The 18,673-nt window shown below is 46.1% G+C and overlaps 2 protein-coding genes across 3 annotated transcripts; one reads left to right on the top strand and one right to left on the bottom strand.

The window, feature by feature from the left end:
- The first annotated feature begins 1,116 nt into the window (after positions 1-1,116).
- Positions 1,117-17,573, top strand: ANKRD45 (ankyrin repeat domain 45). Of its 2 annotated transcripts, none has more exons than XM_019500170.2 (7): positions 1,117-1,220; positions 3,134-3,437; positions 7,824-7,991; positions 12,704-12,798; positions 13,611-13,749; positions 15,623-15,707; positions 17,453-17,573. In XM_019500170.2, exons 2-6 carry the CDS (start codon positions 3,152-3,154, stop codon positions 15,673-15,675), a joined length of 741 nt encoding a protein of 246 aa, XP_019355715.2. In that variant the 5' UTR covers positions 1,117-1,220; positions 3,134-3,151; the 3' UTR covers positions 15,676-15,707; positions 17,453-17,573. The 2 variants fall into 2 exon arrangements, with proteins under 2 accessions (XP_019355715.2, XP_019355713.2); XM_019500168.2 differs by having other exon boundaries at positions 17,448-17,573.
- TEX50 (testis expressed 50) lies at positions 8,656-11,609 on the bottom strand. Its single transcript, XM_059728322.1, has 2 exons — positions 10,992-11,609; positions 8,656-9,250 (listed from the first exon to the last, which is right to left on the bottom strand). Exons 1-2 carry the CDS (start codon positions 11,379-11,381, stop codon positions 8,984-8,986), a joined length of 657 nt encoding a protein of 218 aa, XP_059584305.1. The 5' UTR covers positions 11,382-11,609; the 3' UTR covers positions 8,656-8,983.
- Positions 17,574-18,673: the final 1,100 nt, after the last annotated feature.

The following is an 18,673-nucleotide window of genomic DNA, read 5'->3' as shown; positions in this document are numbered from 1 at the left end:
GCAAAAGCATGGTCTTGTTAGAGACACAGCGAAATCAACTTCTCCCTGGTTTGTCAAATGGACCAAGTGGGATTATCTTTCTTCCTGTTTCTTTTTCATGAGTTGCACCCTCTTGGGAAGATGGATTTTGGCATTTATACATCATGCTGCCAGGTGTTTAGGATGTGTGTGTGTGAATGTCCTGGACCGTCCATAAGGAAACTGTGTGTTCCTTTACCTGGGATTAGTCAACTCTACCCTCCTTCTCAATTCTTTTGGATGCCCCGCACATTGAGAGGAGGGAGGGGAGAAAGAGAGGGAGAGTGAAAGGGGGAACAACACTGGAGCAGAGTACTGGTAGTTGCGGTGACTGAATATGTCCAAGTTCAGCATGAAAGAGCAAAAGGAGAGGCTGTTCATGTATTGTACTCAACTAGGTCCTGATTTAAATTCCACTGAAGCCAGTTTCAGATAAAGTCAATTCAATGAGAACATACTGGTGTGACTAGTTCTGCAAGTGCTGGCAAATGTAAGATAGTCTTCCAACACCTGGCTAGGGGGGTTGGCATCATGCTCATACCCAGGATAGGGTCACACAGTGTGACTGGTTTTAGATCCCCCATGTCCATTTCTCACCTCTGATCCAGTGACAGGTTGTGATGTGCATCGCCCTCCCTGGCATGCCTCTCCTTGCTCCTAGGGTGAAAGAGAGGAGAGGCTCCTAGTCAGTGCAAAGGGCTTTGGATCAGGCCCCTGCTGAAGAGCTGGACCAAAATAGTTTAGTCACCAAAAAACTTCAGCAACTCCCAGGGTCCTCATTGGCCTTAAAGGAATCTTAAACACTGCTCATTGCAGTGACCTGCAGAGACTGGAAATCCCCTTTGAATCCCTTGCCCCCAAATAACCGTCTGTTAGGGGAAAAAGCTAGCAGCTGCAAAGCTTTCACGATTCCATCAGCCGCACTCAAGAGTGACTCTCCAGCCACAGCAGCATTGCGTATGCTGGAAGCTTTTGTTGTGGGCTCATTTCCATAGGTGGGGAAGGGGGGAAGGAAGAGGGAGTGGTGCCTTTAAGTGATATCACCCTTCCCTGGAAGTCGGACAAGATTGGCAGTGGCACACAGTTTCTATGGCAACAGCAGACGCTGTCTGCATCCCTGGGCCAGGCCCAGCGGGGAAGGGCTTCTTCCCCAGGACTCTGCACCTCCGCCTCCAGGACCTCAGGAGAAGGCCCCTCCCCAGGTGCGCTTTTACATGAGCTTTGGGAACCCTGATTGTGTCTTGCTTATTGTGGTTTACAGCCTGATCCTGAGCAGTACCCAATATCCAGAGCTAGGGACAGTGCCTGCGTGTATTTTATGGGGCACAGCCTGCTTGGGGCCACTTGTCCCACTGCAGCCTGGATCCAGTAAAGAGCGGCTGAGATGTATCTTTGCAGAGAGCACTGAGTTGCCGTGTGCTAATCCAGTGCAGCAGGCCCATGCCTGGTACGGGTTGAGCCCCACTGTGCAGGGGGCTGCCTCTTGGCAGTAAGGCATCTCCTATGTCGCTCACACAGCCTCCTTTAGTTCTTTGTGGCGTGGCTGACTAGTTCCTGCATTCCACACTGGAATCAGAGAGTCAGGGGTGCTCAGCACCTCACAGTATCAGGCCTTCTAGAGCAAATCCTCCTTGAATGTAGAATTTTTGGTGAAATATTTGTGCAAATTGCACTTCTGTCGGGGTCAGGGGAGACATAGTGAGAACATATTTATTTGCTCATGTTGTGAGGAAAGAAACAATGGTGACATTAAGCCCAATCCAACTACCAACTGAATTAGTCTCTGGTCCTGCTAAAACAAATGTTGTATGTCCGTCTTTAAGGGAAAATGTCCCAATATGTAGCATGTATAAGCATTAAAATTCCCTGGAGTTTGGACCAGATCTTTAATCTTTTAACCTTTAGCCTAGCTCTACGTGTGTATGTATACATTATACACTATGCCATTTTCTTATTGGATTCATTTAATTAGTGGCTTTAAATACTATCTTCCTGTTCTTCCCTCATCATGTCAATGTTTCCAACTTCCAAGTGATGGCAGGTACTGGTATGTAATTAATCAAACCTCACAGCAACCTTGAGGTTGTGTTATTATCACCACTCTATAAATGGGGGAACCAAAGCATGGAGAAGTTATATGACTTACCTAAGGTCCCAGAGGGTGGCACCCAGCACCTGCTGAGGTCCAGGAGACTTTTTCCATGGACTTCAATGGGCACTGGATCAGACCCATAGCTAGTAAGGGCCCAAGCAAGGACTAAGTACACAGCAGTTCCAACTTTCCTTCCCCTACTCAAATGACTAGATCAGGCAGCTTCATCAGTAGCTGCAAGGGAACAGGACCCCCTAATTGCTCAGAACAAACTCATTTTCCTCCCCTACAAGTGTAATTAATAAAAGGGAAATCCATGAATTGGTATGTGTTAAGTTGGCCATCAGGGGGAGCCAATCTGAAACAAAATAAATGGACAGAAAGCCACCATGCTCTGCATGATAAAGAAGCTCATGAGAATCAGTCTCAGTTTAGCACAATAGCTTGTACTTAACGTGATCAATTGTTATTAGCTTTGTCTGAATTATAGTTCAAGTCTTAGTATTTTAAATATATTCTATAAGATCACTTTGCATAGTGACAGTACTGTAAAATCAGTGCTGTCAGCCTCACAGGTTCAGAAATCATGAATCCAGGCACCCAAATCAGGACCTGGACTTTAAAATCATGATTAAAAAAATGTATATGTTGTTCTGTTTTCCTTTTGGGTTTTGAGCCTTGGGGATTATTTACTTCTTGTTTTTAAGCCTTCCTTTGCAGTCAAAAAGACTAGAAATTTATCTTGTTTTTTAAATGGAAGCTGAGTTGTTAATGCAGTCTTATGGTTTCAGCAGCTGGGACTTTAAGAAAATCAGTACAGAGCACAAACTTGTTGGCAATGTAGTAAAGAAATACATTTAGCTGAATCTGATTCAGGTGTAAATACTGGATGTGTTCTTTTTCCCTAGTTCAGAGGAGGAGGCCAAGAAGATGATCTTGATGAGTATAAAAATATGAATATTCAAATAACAAAAGCAGTCAGATGTTTTACAGGCTTCTCTATTATTCCTTGTCTCTTGTCAGGCATTGCTCTAGAGAAAAATGGATCCAGAAGAGGCCATGGGGCTGGCAGATACAGGACAGGAGGCTGAGGAGTCAGAGTATTTTAACCCCCTCCTGAGACCTGTTCTCTTGGGAGAAGTGGAGGGCGTACAGCAGATTTTTGAGAACCCAGAGGATCCCAACCATGAGAAGGCTATGCAACTGCTGTTGGAAAAGGACGTTATTGGGAGAGACATGCTGTATGCAGCATGCATGGTTGGACAGAGCGAAGTCATCAGAGCACTGGCCAAATATGGGGTAGACATGAAAGATAAAACACCCAGAGGTATGTATCAGGAGTGGGCCCCATGCCTGCTCACTCCCACCCTGTTCCACCTCCTATCCAAGTCAAAGCAAAGACTCCTTTTAGCTTCTCTGGGGCAGGACCTGGACTACTACTCCTCAATCCTAAGACCTTTATCACTGGGAGGGTGATCAGGCATTGAACTGGGCTATTAGTCTGCTGCTTCCTGGGGGCCCGCATCCGGGACATTGCAGAGAGGATCCCAAAGCTCCTCAAACCCACAGACCACTATCCCATGCTCCTAATTCATGTGGACACCAATGACACAGCTCGGAGCGCTCCCAGCCGGGTCATGAGGCGCTACAGGGATTTGGGAGCGGGGCTAAAGGGTCTGGGGGCACAGGTGGTGTTCTCGTCGATCCTCCCAGTCTCAGGCTATGGGCCGAGGAGGGAGAGGAGGATCCATGTGGTCAACCAAAGACTGCGGCGCTGGTGTCGTCGGGAAGGCTTTGGCTTTCATGACCACAGCCCGCTCTTTGGCAAGAGAGGCAGCGAGCTGCTGGGAAGAGATGGCCTCCACCTCTCTCCCCTAGGGAGGAGGCTCTTCTCAGCCAGACTGGCTGACCTGCTCCACCGGGCTTTAAACTAAGCCTGCTGGGGGACGGGGGGACTACCGCCACTGCTGGCCTGCTGAGCAATCCTTGCAAAGCCAGCAGGTCAAGGCACTTAAGGGAGCCCACCCCGGCCCCAGCCCTGGTAAAATCTGTGGGCAAGGAAGGAGCCCCCCAGGGGGCACTTGCCTGCCTGTACACTAATGCCAGGAGCCTGGGCAATAAGCAGGAGGAGCTCATCCTCCTGCTCAATGCAAATAATTATGATGTCATAGGGATAACGGAGACCTGGTGGGACTCCACCCATGACTGGACCATGGGTATAGATGGCTATACCCTGTACAGGAGGGATCGTGTAGAGAAAAGGGGCGGGGGTGTAGCTCTCTATGTTAAGGAAAGCTACACGTCCCTGCAAGCCAATATTGGTGACCAGGGTGGACGGCTGGAGACCTTCTGCGTTAAAATCCGTGGGGAACACGGCACAGGGGACACAATGGTGGGAGTCTACTACAGACCTCCCACCCAAAGTCCTGATCTTGACCAGGAGTTTGCCCGGGAAATGGCTGAGGCCGCATGCTCCAGGACCATGGTTGTCATGGGTGACTTCAATTACCCGGACATCTCATGGGAGGATCGCTCAGCAAAATCTGAGCGGTCGCAGAGCTTCCTCTCGTGCGTGGATGACCTCTACCTGACTCAAGAAGTCTATGGGCCAACGAGAGGCAAAGCGCTGGTCAACCTGGTACTGGCTACTGGGAATGACCTAGTCGGTGACCTAGTGATCGATGGGAAGCTGGGTGACAGCGACCACGAGCTGATCACCTTCACCATCCACCGTAAATCTGGCAAGTCAGTCAGCAACACAGAAGTCCTTGACTTCAGGAAAGCCAACTTTGACAAGCTCAGGAGGCTTGTCAGTGAGGCCCTAAGGGACCATAACCACAGGGAGAGGGGAGTTCAAGAAGAGTGGTTGCTCCTCAAGGGAGCGATCCTCAATGCACAAACTAAGTCTATTCCATCTCAGAGGAAAGGCAGCAAGAGGGCACAGCAGCCCCCCTGGCTCTCCAGGGACCTGGCAGACCTCCTGAGGCTAAAAAGAAAGGCCTACAAAGGATGGAGGATGGGAGTCACCTCCAAGGAGGATTATTCTGCACTGGTCCGGTCCTGTAGGGAGCTGACCAGGAAAGCCAAGGCTGCAACTGAACTCCAGCTAGCTTTGAGCATCAAGGACAATAAAAAGTCCTTTTTCAGATATGTGGGGAGCCGGAGGAAAAGCAGGGGAAACATTGGACCCCTGCTGAACCAGATGGGGCAACTGACAACTGATGCCCAGGAAAAAGCCAACCTATTAAATAGGTATTTTGCGTCGGTCTTTCATCAGTCCCATGGGACGCCCATGCCCGCTACAGGACAGGGAAGTCCAGGTGAGGGTGATCCCCTGCCCTCCATTAATGCTGACTTCGTGAAGGAACATCTTGAGAAACTGGATACCTTCAAGTCAGCCGGCCCTGACAGTCTTCACCCCAGGGTACTCAAGGAGCTGGCGAGCATCATAGCCCAGCCTCTAGCACGGATCTTTGAAAACTCTTGGCGCTCTGGTGTAGTGCCCGAAGACTGGAAGAAGGCCAATGTAGTGCCTATCTTCAAGAAAGGGAGGAAAGTGGATCTGGCTAACTATAGGCCCATCAGCCTGACTTCTATCCCAGGGAAGATCTTAGAAAAGTTTATTAAAGAGGCCATCCTTAATGGACTGGCCGACGCCAACATCTTAAGGGATAGCCAGCACGGGTTTGTTGCGGGTAGGTCTTGCTTGATCAATCTCATTTCCTTCTATGACCAGGTGACCTATCACCTGGACAAGGGAGAAGAGATTGATGTCATATATCTTGACTTCAAAAAAGCCTTCGATCTGGTTTCCCACGATCACCTCTTGGAGAAACTGGCCAATTGTCACCTTGGGTCCTCCACGATCCACTGGCTGGAAAATTGGCTCCGGGGTCGGACCGAGAGGGTAGTAATTGATGGAAGTCACTCATCGTGGTGTCCTGTGACCAGTGGGGTCCCCCGAGGCTCTGTCCTTGGACCCATACTGTTCAACATCTTCATTAATGATGTGGACACTGGAGTCAGAAGCGGACTGGCCAAGTTCGCCGATGACACCAAACTTTGGGGCAAAGCATCCACACTAGAAGACAGGCGGGTGATCCAGGCTGACCTGGACAGGCTCAGCAAGTGGGCGGACGAGAATCTGATAGTGTTCAACGCCGATAAATGCAAGGTTCTCCACCTTGGGAAGAAAAACCCGCAGCATCCTTATAGGCTCGGCAGTGCTATTTTGGCTAGCACTGCGGAAGAAAGAGACTTGGGGATCATCATTGACCACAAGATGAACATGAGCCTGCAGTGCGATGCTGCGGCTAGTAAAGCAACCAAAACGCTGGCTTGCATCCATAGATGCTTCTCAAGCAAATCCCGGGACGTCATTCTCCCCTTGTACTCGGCCTTGGTGAGGTTGCAGCTGGAGTACTGCATCCAGTTTTGGGCTCCACAATTCAAAAAGGATGTGGAGAAGCTTGAGAGAGTCCAGAGAAGAGCCACGTGCATGATCAGAGGTCAGGGACGCAGACCCTACGATGACAGGCTGAGAGCCCTGGGGCTCTTTAGCCTGGAAAAGCGCAGGCTCAGGGATGATCTGATGGCCACCTATAAGTTTATCAGGGGTGACCACCAGTATCTGGGGGAACATTTGTTCACCAGAGCGCCCCAAGGGATGATGACTAGGTTGAATGGTCATAAACTACTACAAGACCATTTCAGGCTGGACATAAGGAAGAATTTCTTTACTGTCCGAGCCCCCAAGGTCTGGAACAGCCTGCCACCAGAGGTGGTTCAAGCGCCTACATTGAACACCTTCAAGAGCAAACTGGATGCTTATCTTGCTGGGATCCTGTGACCCCAGCTGACTTCCTGCCCTTTGGGCGGGGGGCTGGACTCGATGATCTTCCGAGGTCCCTTCCAGCCCTAATGTCTATGACATCTATGAAATCTATGAAATTTAGAGAAGCTGTGAAATCTCCATCCCTGGAGATTTTTAAGAGTGAGTTAGACAGACATTTGTCTGGGATGGGTTAGTCAGGGATGATCAGGAGGCTGGACTAAATGACCTCATGAGGCCCCCTCCATCCCTATGATGTTGTGAACCCAACCTCTCTGAATTTACAAACCCCTGCTTCTTCTACTCGTTCTGCTGCTTAGGTCCAAACACCCCTGAAGCCATGAAAATCTTTCCATTGACTTTATTAGACTTTAAATCTGGCTCTGGATCCCCACCCGTCATCATAGCTCCACCTCTCCATGCTGCTCACTCCTGTCTTGCCTTCTTCCCGGCTCCCCTCCCATAACTCTCTGCTGCTAAGTATTACTTAACCATTTCTGTTGACTTAGCTGCCTACATGTGTTTTATTTCCTGCAACTCAATTTCTTTTCTCCTCCATAAATCTTGCCATAAAATTCCCTTGCCTCTGTCCCATGAGAGACTTTGGACTCTTTTTCTCTCTCACTGTATGATGGGCTCCTTGCATGGCACTTTGAGAAATTATCTTGGCCACAATGTTCTCCCCTACCCCAGCTGTGGGCTGTGTCCTGGTTGGTTGGTTGCTTCTCATCCAAACATCTCTGTATTTCAGGTGTGCTACATGTCTATGTAGCACTCAGGGGTCCTGTAGGGAAGGAAGTTGCTGAAGTACTATGAGAATACACCCCAAGGAAAATAAATTCTATGTGCTTTTTGATGACTTTTCTTCCACATCTCGCCCAGGTTACACACTCCTTCACTGTACTGCTGCATGGGGACAACTAGAAACTTTGAAAATTCTGGTAGAACTGGGAGCTGATATTGTAGCAACCACTTTCCGAGGCGAAAAGGCCCGAGATATTGCCTGCCGCTATGGCCAGGCTGAGTGCGTCGACTTCCTGGATTGGTCAGGTGAGAGAGAAACTCCTGAGATGCACAGCTGTACAGATGAGTGTTGGATCACAAAAGGGACATACATCTTAAGCTGGTGGAAGTCATCCAAGCACCACTTGAATCACTGAAGTAAGGAGGATTTACATCAGCTAAGGATCTAGCTCTAGGAATTGCAAATGTTGTGCTGTTCAGGTCATTAGGCCCTTCAGCTAGTGAGGCCAGATGTTCATGTGTGACACTGTGGGTGGACCATGGGTAGCTAGTTGACCAGATTGTGTAAACCCTAAAGAAACTCTTCATGAACTGGAAAAATCAGGAAATTTCCTGATCCTGCCAGTGATCAGAGAGAAGGGGTGAAGCGGATTCTTACTGGTGTGGCTCCTTGACACGTGGGCTGGTCATGGACCTGTTTGGTCTCTGGGGCAACTTAGCACAGTCTAAGAACTGCTCTGTTATACCTGACAGCTGCTGCCCTGAGGGTCTGTTCTGGTTCTGGGAGCTAAGGTTCACTGTAGTCCTACATTGCCCCCTTTCCTTTGGCCACTTGGAACATGCTCTGAAGCAAGAAAAAGGTGCTACATCAGCTCTGTGCTACACTGGCACTTGCCTTTTGCCAGGGGAGCCACAGCTAACTGAATACACCAGCCACTGAGCTGCATCACATCAGTAGTGTGGCTCAGTACTGTTGGAGTGTAGGGGATAATGAGGACCTTTCCTGCCAAAAACAATGTTATTTCATTGATGCTCCAAATTCAAGCCACCCTCCCCAGAGTTTTCAAACATTTGTTTTTAATTAGGCCATTTAGTTTCCCCTCCTCCTGCTCCACTCTTTCATGATGGAATTCAACTTTACATTTGTCATCATTAGATGAGCAGTTCAAACACACAGCCATTGATTTCTACTTGGCAATACTACTGACTTTCTTAAGAAGATCTTCGTAAAGAATATGGAAAATAATTATCAGAGCACAAAAATATGATTTTTAGAGAAGGAGGGGCCCTTCTTCCCATTACATTTCCTGCATCACAGTATCCACATTGGAGCAGTGGTCATACGGACAAGTAGTGACGATTTCTTCATCAACCTTGGTTTCTTTCACCTTTCTCTTTTTATTGAGTGGTGGGGCTGCTTTACTCTCATGGTGGCAGACATGCTTCAGGTATTTCAGCATCATGGATGTATTTGCCACCAATCTCCACAGCATTTCGTCCACATTGGAGGTGTGTTCACTATGGAATTCTGTTCCAACCGAAACTGTGGAGGTCTGACTTACTACCTGGAAAGACAGAGCCCATAACATGGGGAATGCAATTCTTTTGTTCCTAGAGTCACAAACCACCAGGATAGATTTCATTCTTATTTCAAAATTCAAGTGTCAGTGGAAAAAACCTTCAACTAGTGTAAATCAGCTCCATTGACAGTTACAATGATTTACCTGATGGAGCTACTTTGGTTTATGCCAGCCTTAGGCCCTGGCCCAGACTCTTTATTTCCATAGGTTTGTTCTGTTCAATTTCTTGTAAAGAAAATTTCCTTTTTGCCCTTCTATTCTAGTGGGAACTCCCACCAGTTTTATGTTTGCAGGTAAAGTGTTTGAACATTTCCCCATTGCCCATTCTGGGGTTTAAACCAGTCTCTAATATTCAGGAGCTAAAAGGAGAACTTCATGGCAGCAGCTCCCAGGACATGTGTGGGCTTATAGTGGGATTTGCATAGAAAGCTAGGAAGAGTCAGGGGGAGAGCTTGAATCTCTTCATTTTTGGCAACTGGACTGTTTATTTGGATGTCCAAATAGGGATTTAGGAATGTTGCTCACAGGTCTTAATTCTAAAGAATCTCCAGTGCTATGCTCTAATCCAGGAGCAGTCACCCCCTGACTTGTGGGCTAGATCCAGGCTACAGTGCCATGTCATCCAGCTCGTTGGGCTCCCCACAGATCTGGTAATTTGGCAGTGTGAGGGGAAAAGGAGGCAGTGGCACTGATTCCCTGTTGCCAGATTTCCAGAACCATGGGTAGCCCCAGGCCCTGAGTCCTGCATCAAGTGCTTAATCCCAGTGTGCAGGACTGGGCAGGGTTACTGCCAGGTCTCATAGACAAATACTGGTATGCAAGAAGCAGTGCCAGGGCCTTGGGACCCAATCCTGGTGTGACAGGACTTAAGGGGACAGCTCCAATATCCTGAGATTCTATCCCAGGGTGTAGGGATGGGGGAGGTGATGCCAGGCTCCTGAGGTCCCAGTCCTGGTTCACGGAGCAGAGGAGGCAACTCCTGGCCTCTGGAGCCCAATCCCAGCCTGCAGGAGTGGAGGGGGTAATGCCAAGCTCCAGGGGCCCAGTCCTAGCATGGGTGGGTTGGGGTGGTGGTGCCAAGCAGTTAGGGCCCAATCTCAGCATGAAAGGGTTGAGGGGATGGTGCCAGGCTCTCAGTGCCTAGACCTAGTGAATGGAGATGGGAAGAGGCAGTGCCAGGCTCCAGGATCCAATTCTGGTTTGTAGGGCTCAATCTGGGCTACAGATCAGCCCCACACCACTCATATACCTGTGGGACCAAAAGGTTGAGTACCACTATTCTAAAAACCTGGGACAGGCATGTTCAACTTTTGGCCCATGGACCAGATGTGGCCCATGGAGCTTTGGCATCTGGCTCGTGGGACTTGCCACAGTTGGGAAATGTGGTGGCAGGGGCGCAGTGGCAATAAGGCCACCCTTCCCTGCTTCTGAATTCCCAAGTCCCCTGCAGTGGGTCAGATCCAGGCAATACTCCCTTCCCTCGTGGCCTGAACCATGCCTTCTTCCCCAGCAAGGGCCTGGGCCATGCCCCCTTCCTCTGCATAGCTCCACCCCCATCCCTGTGGCCGGAAGGGGCCCCGCCATACCTGCACTGGGTGCCAGATTAGGAACACTAGCTGGATCCAACCCACATATTGACTGGGCACTGCCAATCCAGCCTACTAGGCAAAAATGTTGGGGTCCACTGAGCTAAGACCTTTTGAGTTCAGTAATGGACATCACTTACTTTGGGCATCACATCACTCCTTTGATGTCTCCTCCATTTGATCCAAAGATAACATACAGATAAGGAGCACAGGAGGTAAAGAACCACTTTGCAGCTAATACACAGGATATCCAGGCATTCTTTGGTTATTTCCAGGCTGGTAAAGTAAAAAGACAGTTGGTCCAAAGGGTAGGGCAGGCAAGTAGACATAAACTGTATTCCAAGCTCCATTTGTTTCAAATCCTCTGGAAGAATATCCGTGCCAACTCTCCTCCAGTTTGGGCGATCACAGATGCAAAGGCCGTTCTGGAACAAGAAGACAGCCCAGAGAGAAAAACCCAGGAAGAAACTTCTAATAAGCATTGTCTTGTTTTTTAAGCAGAAAAGACTCCAGAGATTTAGTTTCCACATACCAAGTGCAGCCAGAGATCCAGCAGCAAGTGGCCTTGAAAGTTCATACTGTATTGCCTTGGGTGTATTTTGAGCAAAGTAACCCCTCTATCATGGCATTTAGTCAACGAGGCCACACTGTAGTCCTGAGTGCCAGAGTAGTTGTAAGCTGGTGATCTCACCAGCTGTGGGCGTATTTCAGACTAGGTACTATGATGTCATAAGGAACTTAAAGCTTTTCTCAGTGGACGAAGTAAGGAGTTAAAGATACAATAACCTAACGTGGTCTAGTAACTAGAGTGGGGCATGGGGAGTTAGGAAAACTGATTTCTAATCCTGACAATGCCACTGGTTTAACTTCTCTGTACCTCGGTTTGCCAATCTCTAAAGTGGGGATAACATCAACCCCTTGTGTATGGTGCTTTGAAATCCTCAGGTGAATGGGGCTACGTAAGTTGAAAGTAGTATTAAAACAATGGCCTGGTTTGTCAGTTACAGTATTACCTTATATTGGGAAGTGGGACCAGCAGTTCCACTTACGAAATCAGAGAACATGGCAATCTGGTCTCATTAAGAACTTTGCTTTGAACCCTTTGCTCAATTGAGCAAACCTACAGTCGGTTTCTTGTGTGAATACTTTCTGCCTGCTGTGAACAATGGGATTCATCCTGCCCTTCAGTCACTTGCTTATTGCTGTGGTCAGCTCTCTGCTCTTTATAAGATGCTTTCTTATTCTAGGTCTGCCAAAGACTGATGCCTTAGTTTTGCAACCTATGAAAATGAACCACAGTAATCTTGAGAGAAGGTGGATCTCTGGCAACTTCCTATAAAGCCAACAGGATATAGGGGTATTCACCATTGCACAGGATCTGGTGTATACATTTTAAAGATACGTTGCTTGTAGGAGAAAACAGCATGCATGGTCTAATGGGGACAGCATCTGAGCACATCTGCAGCATGGCATACAGGTGCTGAGGAGATCATTAGACTGTGGCTCTCTGGATGACTTTGGACCAGACACTTCATCTTTCAGGAGCTAAACCCTTATTTGATGTAATCTAGCACTGACATCAACAGAGCTATGATGATTCATGCTAAATTCTCCATCTCCAAAATGGGTTGACATACTTACTTACCTTTTAGGAATGCAGCAGAGTTTCATTCATTGATATTTATAAAGACAAATTTTTGCTACTTATGTGGCCTTTCCAGCAGCTTTTTTCCCCATGGTACCCAAGCCAGATTCTTTTTGTATTGTAGTCTGTCTCTGGAGACCTTTGATTAGTTCTGTAAATAATACTTTCCCATTATGCGAACTTTGTCTTTTTTGTCCTGTTTTGCAGAAGCTAAACAGACCCTGCAGATGTTCATCAGCCACGTTCAGGCAACAATCACAGACCCAGAGAAGGTGCAGGGAAGGCTGAACAAGGAAGACAAGGTATGGTGCAGAGCTTATATTGTGAGGACTATTCTCAGCACAGCTTAGACCGGCTTGCCTGATTCTGAGTCAGTGTATGGGTCCTAGTGCCATCACGTTTTTCAGAAAGGCTCCCCCACCGGAGCAAAGATGCTCAGAGATGGTTTTTATGGGGAACTGATCACCATGTTAATAATAATGCTTTGATATCTTTGGGGAGAAGGTGCCATATGTGCACAAAGGGGTTTAGGAATTGAGCCTTGCATTGCTTAATTCCTGTGAGAGTATGGAGACAATGATCCATGAGTCACAATGTCAATACAATACAGCTCAGTTTGGTTGGCAGGAGACTGATGAGGCCCTCATCAGTCACATAATACATTTTACACTGCATGATTCCTGCAAAAGAGCTCTGCACCTCACATTCCTCTCCAGTGTCTCTGTGTTTATGGGTCCTGAAGAGACTTGTGCCAAGTTCTCCTAGATCCAAGAGCACAGAAGGAGTTAATGCTGGAGTCTGGGTGAGATCTTGGGAGTTCCTAGTGTCCAGTCCTGTGCTCTGACCACTAGTCCATACCTACCTCTGTAATTAACTCATACAAGTTAACTCATAATCAATGTGCCTTGTTATTGATGACTTACAAGAGAGGCCAGCTTCACTTCCAGAAGGCCAGTGTTGTCCCCCTCCTTGGTTTATGGGGGTTTAGAAACTCGGGTGTCTCAGGAAACAGAGCTGCATTATTACCTGTGTTTTGGTTAGATGTGCCATCTGTTTAAAGCAACTGGTTTTGGGGGCTCTCTCAGTCTGAAGGAGATTTCCTTATTTTCTACAGAATGCCTCTCTCAGTGCCTGTCGTGCAAAATCTGACTGGCTCAACAGCACCAAGGAGGCCACCAGGCTGGACTTTCTGGCTCAGAAGCAGGAGCTGGAAGATAAAATGCTTCCCATCTTCACTAAAATGGCCACACCCCGTGAGTATGGGGACTATTGGGTAGACACACCATGGATTAATAAAGGGGCAAAATGATACTTTCTGCTTTGTTTACAGTTCCTTTCTTAATAATCCCTAACATTTTTGTTTGCCTTTTTGATGGCTGCTGAATACTGAGCTGATGTTTTTAGTGAACTGTCCACAACGACTCCCAGATCTTTCCTGTGTGGTACCAGCTAATGTAGAGCCCACCATAGTGTAGGTATAATTTGGATTTATTTTGCTCAGGTGCATCAGTTTACACTTATCTACATTGAATTTCATCTGCCATGTAGCGGCCCATTTGCTCAATTGTGACAGATTCTTCTGTAGCTCCTCACAGTCTCAGTGCATCTTCACTTTACCACTTTAAATAAGCGGTCAGCAAATCTGGCCATCTCATTACCCACCACCCTTTTCCAGCTAATTTACGAATGTTAAACAACACTTGTCCCAATATAGAGTCCTGGGGGACCTCATTGTTTATGGACTCAATATCCCATCCATTTAGGGTAGCTTTGTGCTAATCTCCAGCCCCTGCTGATTGGACAGTGGGGAGTGAGGAAGACAGATATATATAAATAAATAAGGATATTTGTGGTTGATATCTTTTATTGGACAAAATGCACTGTTGGGGGATAGTTAGACAAACTTTTAAACACAAAATATCCAGACCTGAGTATCTTGTGCCTGAAAGCTTGTCTAAATGTCTCCCAGCCATGCAATTGGTCCAATAAAAGATATCACTCACAAAGATCTTTGCCTCTCGCATGTTTCCTGGACCATCATGGTTACATGACTCCAATATTATCATATAAACAAGTTTATGATAAGGCATCACAGAAGTGGATAATGATTACAAACAACTGTAGAGAGAGACAAATCTTAGGTGGGAAAAAATGAATTTATGGAGTTATTCACTGCTGAGTTAGGAAGGACATACTAGAGTCCTGGGTGCGTCCTAAGGACTTTCAAGGGCTCCTTTCCTCCCATTATTCCATGCAGTCCTGAATTTCCTAGCCTTTCCTTTCCATCGCCCCATAATATTTACGCATATTTCTCCTCACTACCTCTTGCTCTTTATTGTTTCCACACTCCCAAGCCTTAGCACCCTGTGCTCACTCTAAAGCCTCTCTTTCTTGGCTCCTGCATTCATGCTTTTCCAGCTCTCTCATGGTAGGTATGCAGTACCCAACCCCTAACTTCCCCAATGCCCTGCCTAACACCAAGCTGAGTCTTGTTTAATTGCTCCTATTACCACACTTCACCTCTCTCTGCATGCTCTGCTTACCATCTTAGGCTTCTTGTTCCTCAGCCTTCATAAAACCCTGATGACCTTAACCTTCCCACTCAGAGAGAAACTGTCAGTTGGCAGTCCAAAATCAAGCAGAAGGCAGGGTAAAGGTGTAATTCCCTACTCAGCCACCATTTCCTGGCTCTTCCTGTCCTTGCCAGAGAGGACTGTACATCACAAGGGCTGAGGAGGCAGATTCTGATGAAGTTGCTTATGCACATGTAAGCTATTCTCGGGCTCCCCACTAGAAACCAAAGAAAATCTCTGAACAACTGTTAACAGGAATTAAGCTGCAGAGTAAGTAGCTGTGAGTGCATGGTGAAATGCCTGCAAGGACCTAGCAGTGCTGGGATTCTATAGCTTTAATTAGGAAGGGACATGAGGCATGGCCATTAAGGATTGCTCTTAAGAGCATGTGGGTCTCTGTGGTAGCCTCAGTGTCTGGTAATAATACTGGCCATTTACTCATGTCCCTCTGTTGCAAAATACTGTCCTTTGCCATATGCATCAACGCATCAGTGACTAGAGAAGAGGTGATAGTGAAGCAATAAAAATCACTTTGAATTCTGCTTTATTTCAGGTCTTCCAACTGCAAAGAATGTTAAATCTTCAGTAAGCAGCAGCAGAATCTGATGTCACATTTTTCCAGAGCCCGTTAATCTCAGGTCTCACTTTTTTTTTAAATGTCACACACAAATCCTCATTAATCTGAATTTAAAGAGAGGGGATGGTCTCTCAGAACCAAACCCCAAGTGCTAAGCTCTGGGTTTACAGGCATACACTGCAGCAAGGTCCAGCTGTGATCAGTATCTCAATGCTGAGCTGGCAACATAGTCTTAAAGTTCATAAAAAGTTAGATTAGGTGCTGGCTCTCTATAGAGATTGGGTCAGAGATAATTTCCATTCCAGTTGGTTCAGTTAAATGACACTGTTATTGTGACAGGGGTGTAGGTTGTAGCCGTGTTGGTCTAAGGACATAGGCAGACAAGGTTTCTTGGGTGAATTTGTTATCTTTTATTAGACCAACCCAAATAGTTGGAGAATAGTTATTAAGCAAGCTTTTGAGTTCAAAAACCCTTCGTCAGGCTAAGGACTGTTGTTATTGTGACAAGCTTTAAAAGTAGAGGAAAAAAGGCAGCCTCTTCAGGACTCTGTCACTCATAATCACTTTAGCATCACAGTAATTTAGGGTGCTCCCATTGCCTCCAACAGATTCAGGGGAGGACCTTCCTTCATAATAGCAGACTTGCAAGACAATAAAACCTAAGTGCAGAGTTGCATAACATCACTGATTCCTATTCATAATGCAATTCCTACTCTCAAATCAGACTGTTGTTTTTGTCTCTGCTTGATGGTGTGTCAGGTGCAGCCCTTGTCCTTGGTGGCATAATCTACCAATGGTAACATATTCTGAACGGGGATGGAGAAAGCACAGCTACACTCGTGGGCTTGATCTCCCACTGAAGTTATTCAGAGAGTGCCCTATTTGTGTGAGATGTGTTGCAGATATAGATTAAAAGTCTCTGTGCTGGAGATTTTGCAATTTTAATTGCAGTATTAATAATAGTAAAGTCACCTATCCCCCCTGTTTAAATGAATGAAACCTTCCTTTGATTTCTGCTGGTACCCAAGTATTATGATGACTGAGTCCTCCTCCAGCTGGGAGATTTACAGCTGAGATAAACAATGTCTTGGTTGCAGAGAATAAGCCACAAGACAATGTAAGCATCTTGCCAGCAGTCAATTACAATATAGTTAGCCTAGTAGTGATGATGTGGGCACCCACTCATAAGTTCAGTAACCTGTGTATCTCCCTGGACATCTGAAAATACTTTTTTTTACCAAGGGAGGAAAGATTCTTTAGAACAGTGGCATTCTCTCTCATGCCTCAAGATGTGTCACACTATATTTATTCTTCATAAATATGAAATTACCAGAAATTCACACAAGTTTAGCACCTATTAAGCACTGCAGCACTGACCTAAGACTGCACTGGAGGGTCAATATTTGTGCAAGATCCAAGTTTGTGTCTAGAACTTAAAGACAGCTTTATCCCCTAAAAGTAAAAGCCATAATATAGTGAGTGCCTCATAGACTTATATCGATTAAGCTGCTTGATGCTGTTTCTCACTAATTCCACGTAAGTGCACTTTTAATTGTTACCATAAGTAACAGCTGCATATTTCTCAGACATCCAAGCACTGATTTCTAATTCTAGTGTGGAGTATACTATACTTATTTTTCAGGGGTATAAAACTTGATTTTTTAAATATCTAAAAAAATGAAATACTTCTTTCTAACAGGACATCCTTTAAACACTGTATCCAACTTATTAAATTTCTTTATTTTGTGATGTATAGTTTTATTTCTAGTCCCCTGTTGATATTTTTCTCTCTGACACCCAGAATAGATCTTTACAACAAGGAAGAAACTGACAGATGGGAAAGAACGGTGAAACTGACTACAGAAAACCATTGCTAAATGAACAGAAGAAAAATAACAACAATTTCAATAAAAAACCTCCATTTTGAGTCCTAAGTGTTACTTGGAACTTCAGGAGGTATGACAATTTTTTTAGAGAAGTGAAATTTTTATGCTTCTTTTGAAATAAAAACAAATCAAGACAATATCAAAACCAAATGTTATCAAAACACTAGATATTCATTCCCTCCTGTATTGTGGTGTTTCATTGCATCTCTCATCAACATTTGAGCTCAAGATGTGACAGTAACCACACCAACATGTTGTAATTCTCTCAGATGTTCTTCCCAAGAAACACAAAGGACTTCACAAACAACTAAGATACATGACATAAAAAGTAGAATTATACCTATCTATGAGACTGGGCAAATTCTGGGTTTGAAATAAAACTTCTAAAGTATAATCTGGTGGTTAAGACAGAACTGGGACTCAAAATATCTGGACTCAGTTTTTAGTTATATGAGAGTCCAGAGAGTCCTTGAGGGTCTTGGGCATAAGCCCTTTGACTCAGCTCTTTCAGGGGATAATACAATCTCCCTTGCCCCTGCTAATGTTCAAAGCTTATCTTCCCACATTACTTTTGGTTCACTGTAAATTAGATTGCAAACCTGGATAAAACCTGAAGGTGGCTAGACTGATAAATGTATATTGGTATATTCCTCTAACACATTATATATAGGAAGAACTGAATATTTTGCCCAGAGAAGCCACCTTGCAGTTTTGCTACCTTCACCATTGCAAGCTTCTCAAGTTACCTGGCAGTAGCATGATGCGAAAGCTAGAGTTACAAGGCTGGTACCATCAGGTGTCATGTCCCAACTGTGTACAAACAGCATCTCCCCATTGATCCTTTGGCAAGAGCCTGAACAGAAACTGTTGGCTGCACCTTGCAGGCACTTTGCACAGGAAAGCGATGGAGGCGAGGCCGCCACATTAGCTCATCAGCACCTGGAGTAGATGAATCCCTTTAAAAATACTGATTGAAAAAAAGAAAAAAAGAAAACAAGAATTGAGAGAGGGAACCTCTTGGCACATGCTGCCCCTGCACCCCAGACTTTGTGTCTTCAGCCCAATGAGATCATCAGGTCTCAGTTAGCCCCATCTGCTGCCCAACTCCCCTGGCTGTGACCCTGGCTCTGGGTGATGCATG

The sequence above is a fragment of the Alligator mississippiensis genome, chromosome 5 (assembly GCF_030867095.1).
Source record: "Alligator mississippiensis isolate rAllMis1 chromosome 5, rAllMis1, whole genome shotgun sequence".
Classification (NCBI taxonomy): domain Eukaryota; kingdom Metazoa; phylum Chordata; order Crocodylia; family Alligatoridae; genus Alligator; species Alligator mississippiensis.
The sequence above is the reverse complement of the archived record's forward strand: the minus strand, read 5'-3'. Positions and strand labels throughout refer to the sequence as shown.

Bases quoted from the DNA above. Each gene is read 5' to 3' on its own strand.
- ANKRD45 (XM_019500170.2), top strand. From the start codon at position 3,152: ATGGATCCAGAAGAGGCCATGGGGCTGGCAGATACAGGACAGGAGGCT. The intron at 3,438-7,823 runs GTATGTATCAGG...CATCTCGCCCAG, and splicing joins GAAAGATAAAACACCCAGAG to GTTACACACTCCTTCACTGT. The intron at 12,799-13,610 runs GTATGGTGCAGA...TATTTTCTACAG, and splicing joins GGCTGAACAAGGAAGACAAG to AATGCCTCTCTCAGTGCCTG.
- TEX50 (XM_059728322.1), bottom strand. From the start codon at position 11,381: ATGTGGAAACTAAATCTCTGGAGTCTTTTCTGCTTAAAAAACAAGACA. The intron at 9,251-10,991 runs GTAAGTGATGTC...CTGTCTTTCCAG, and splicing joins GGAGTGATGTGATGCCCAAA to GTAGTAAGTCAGACCTCCAC.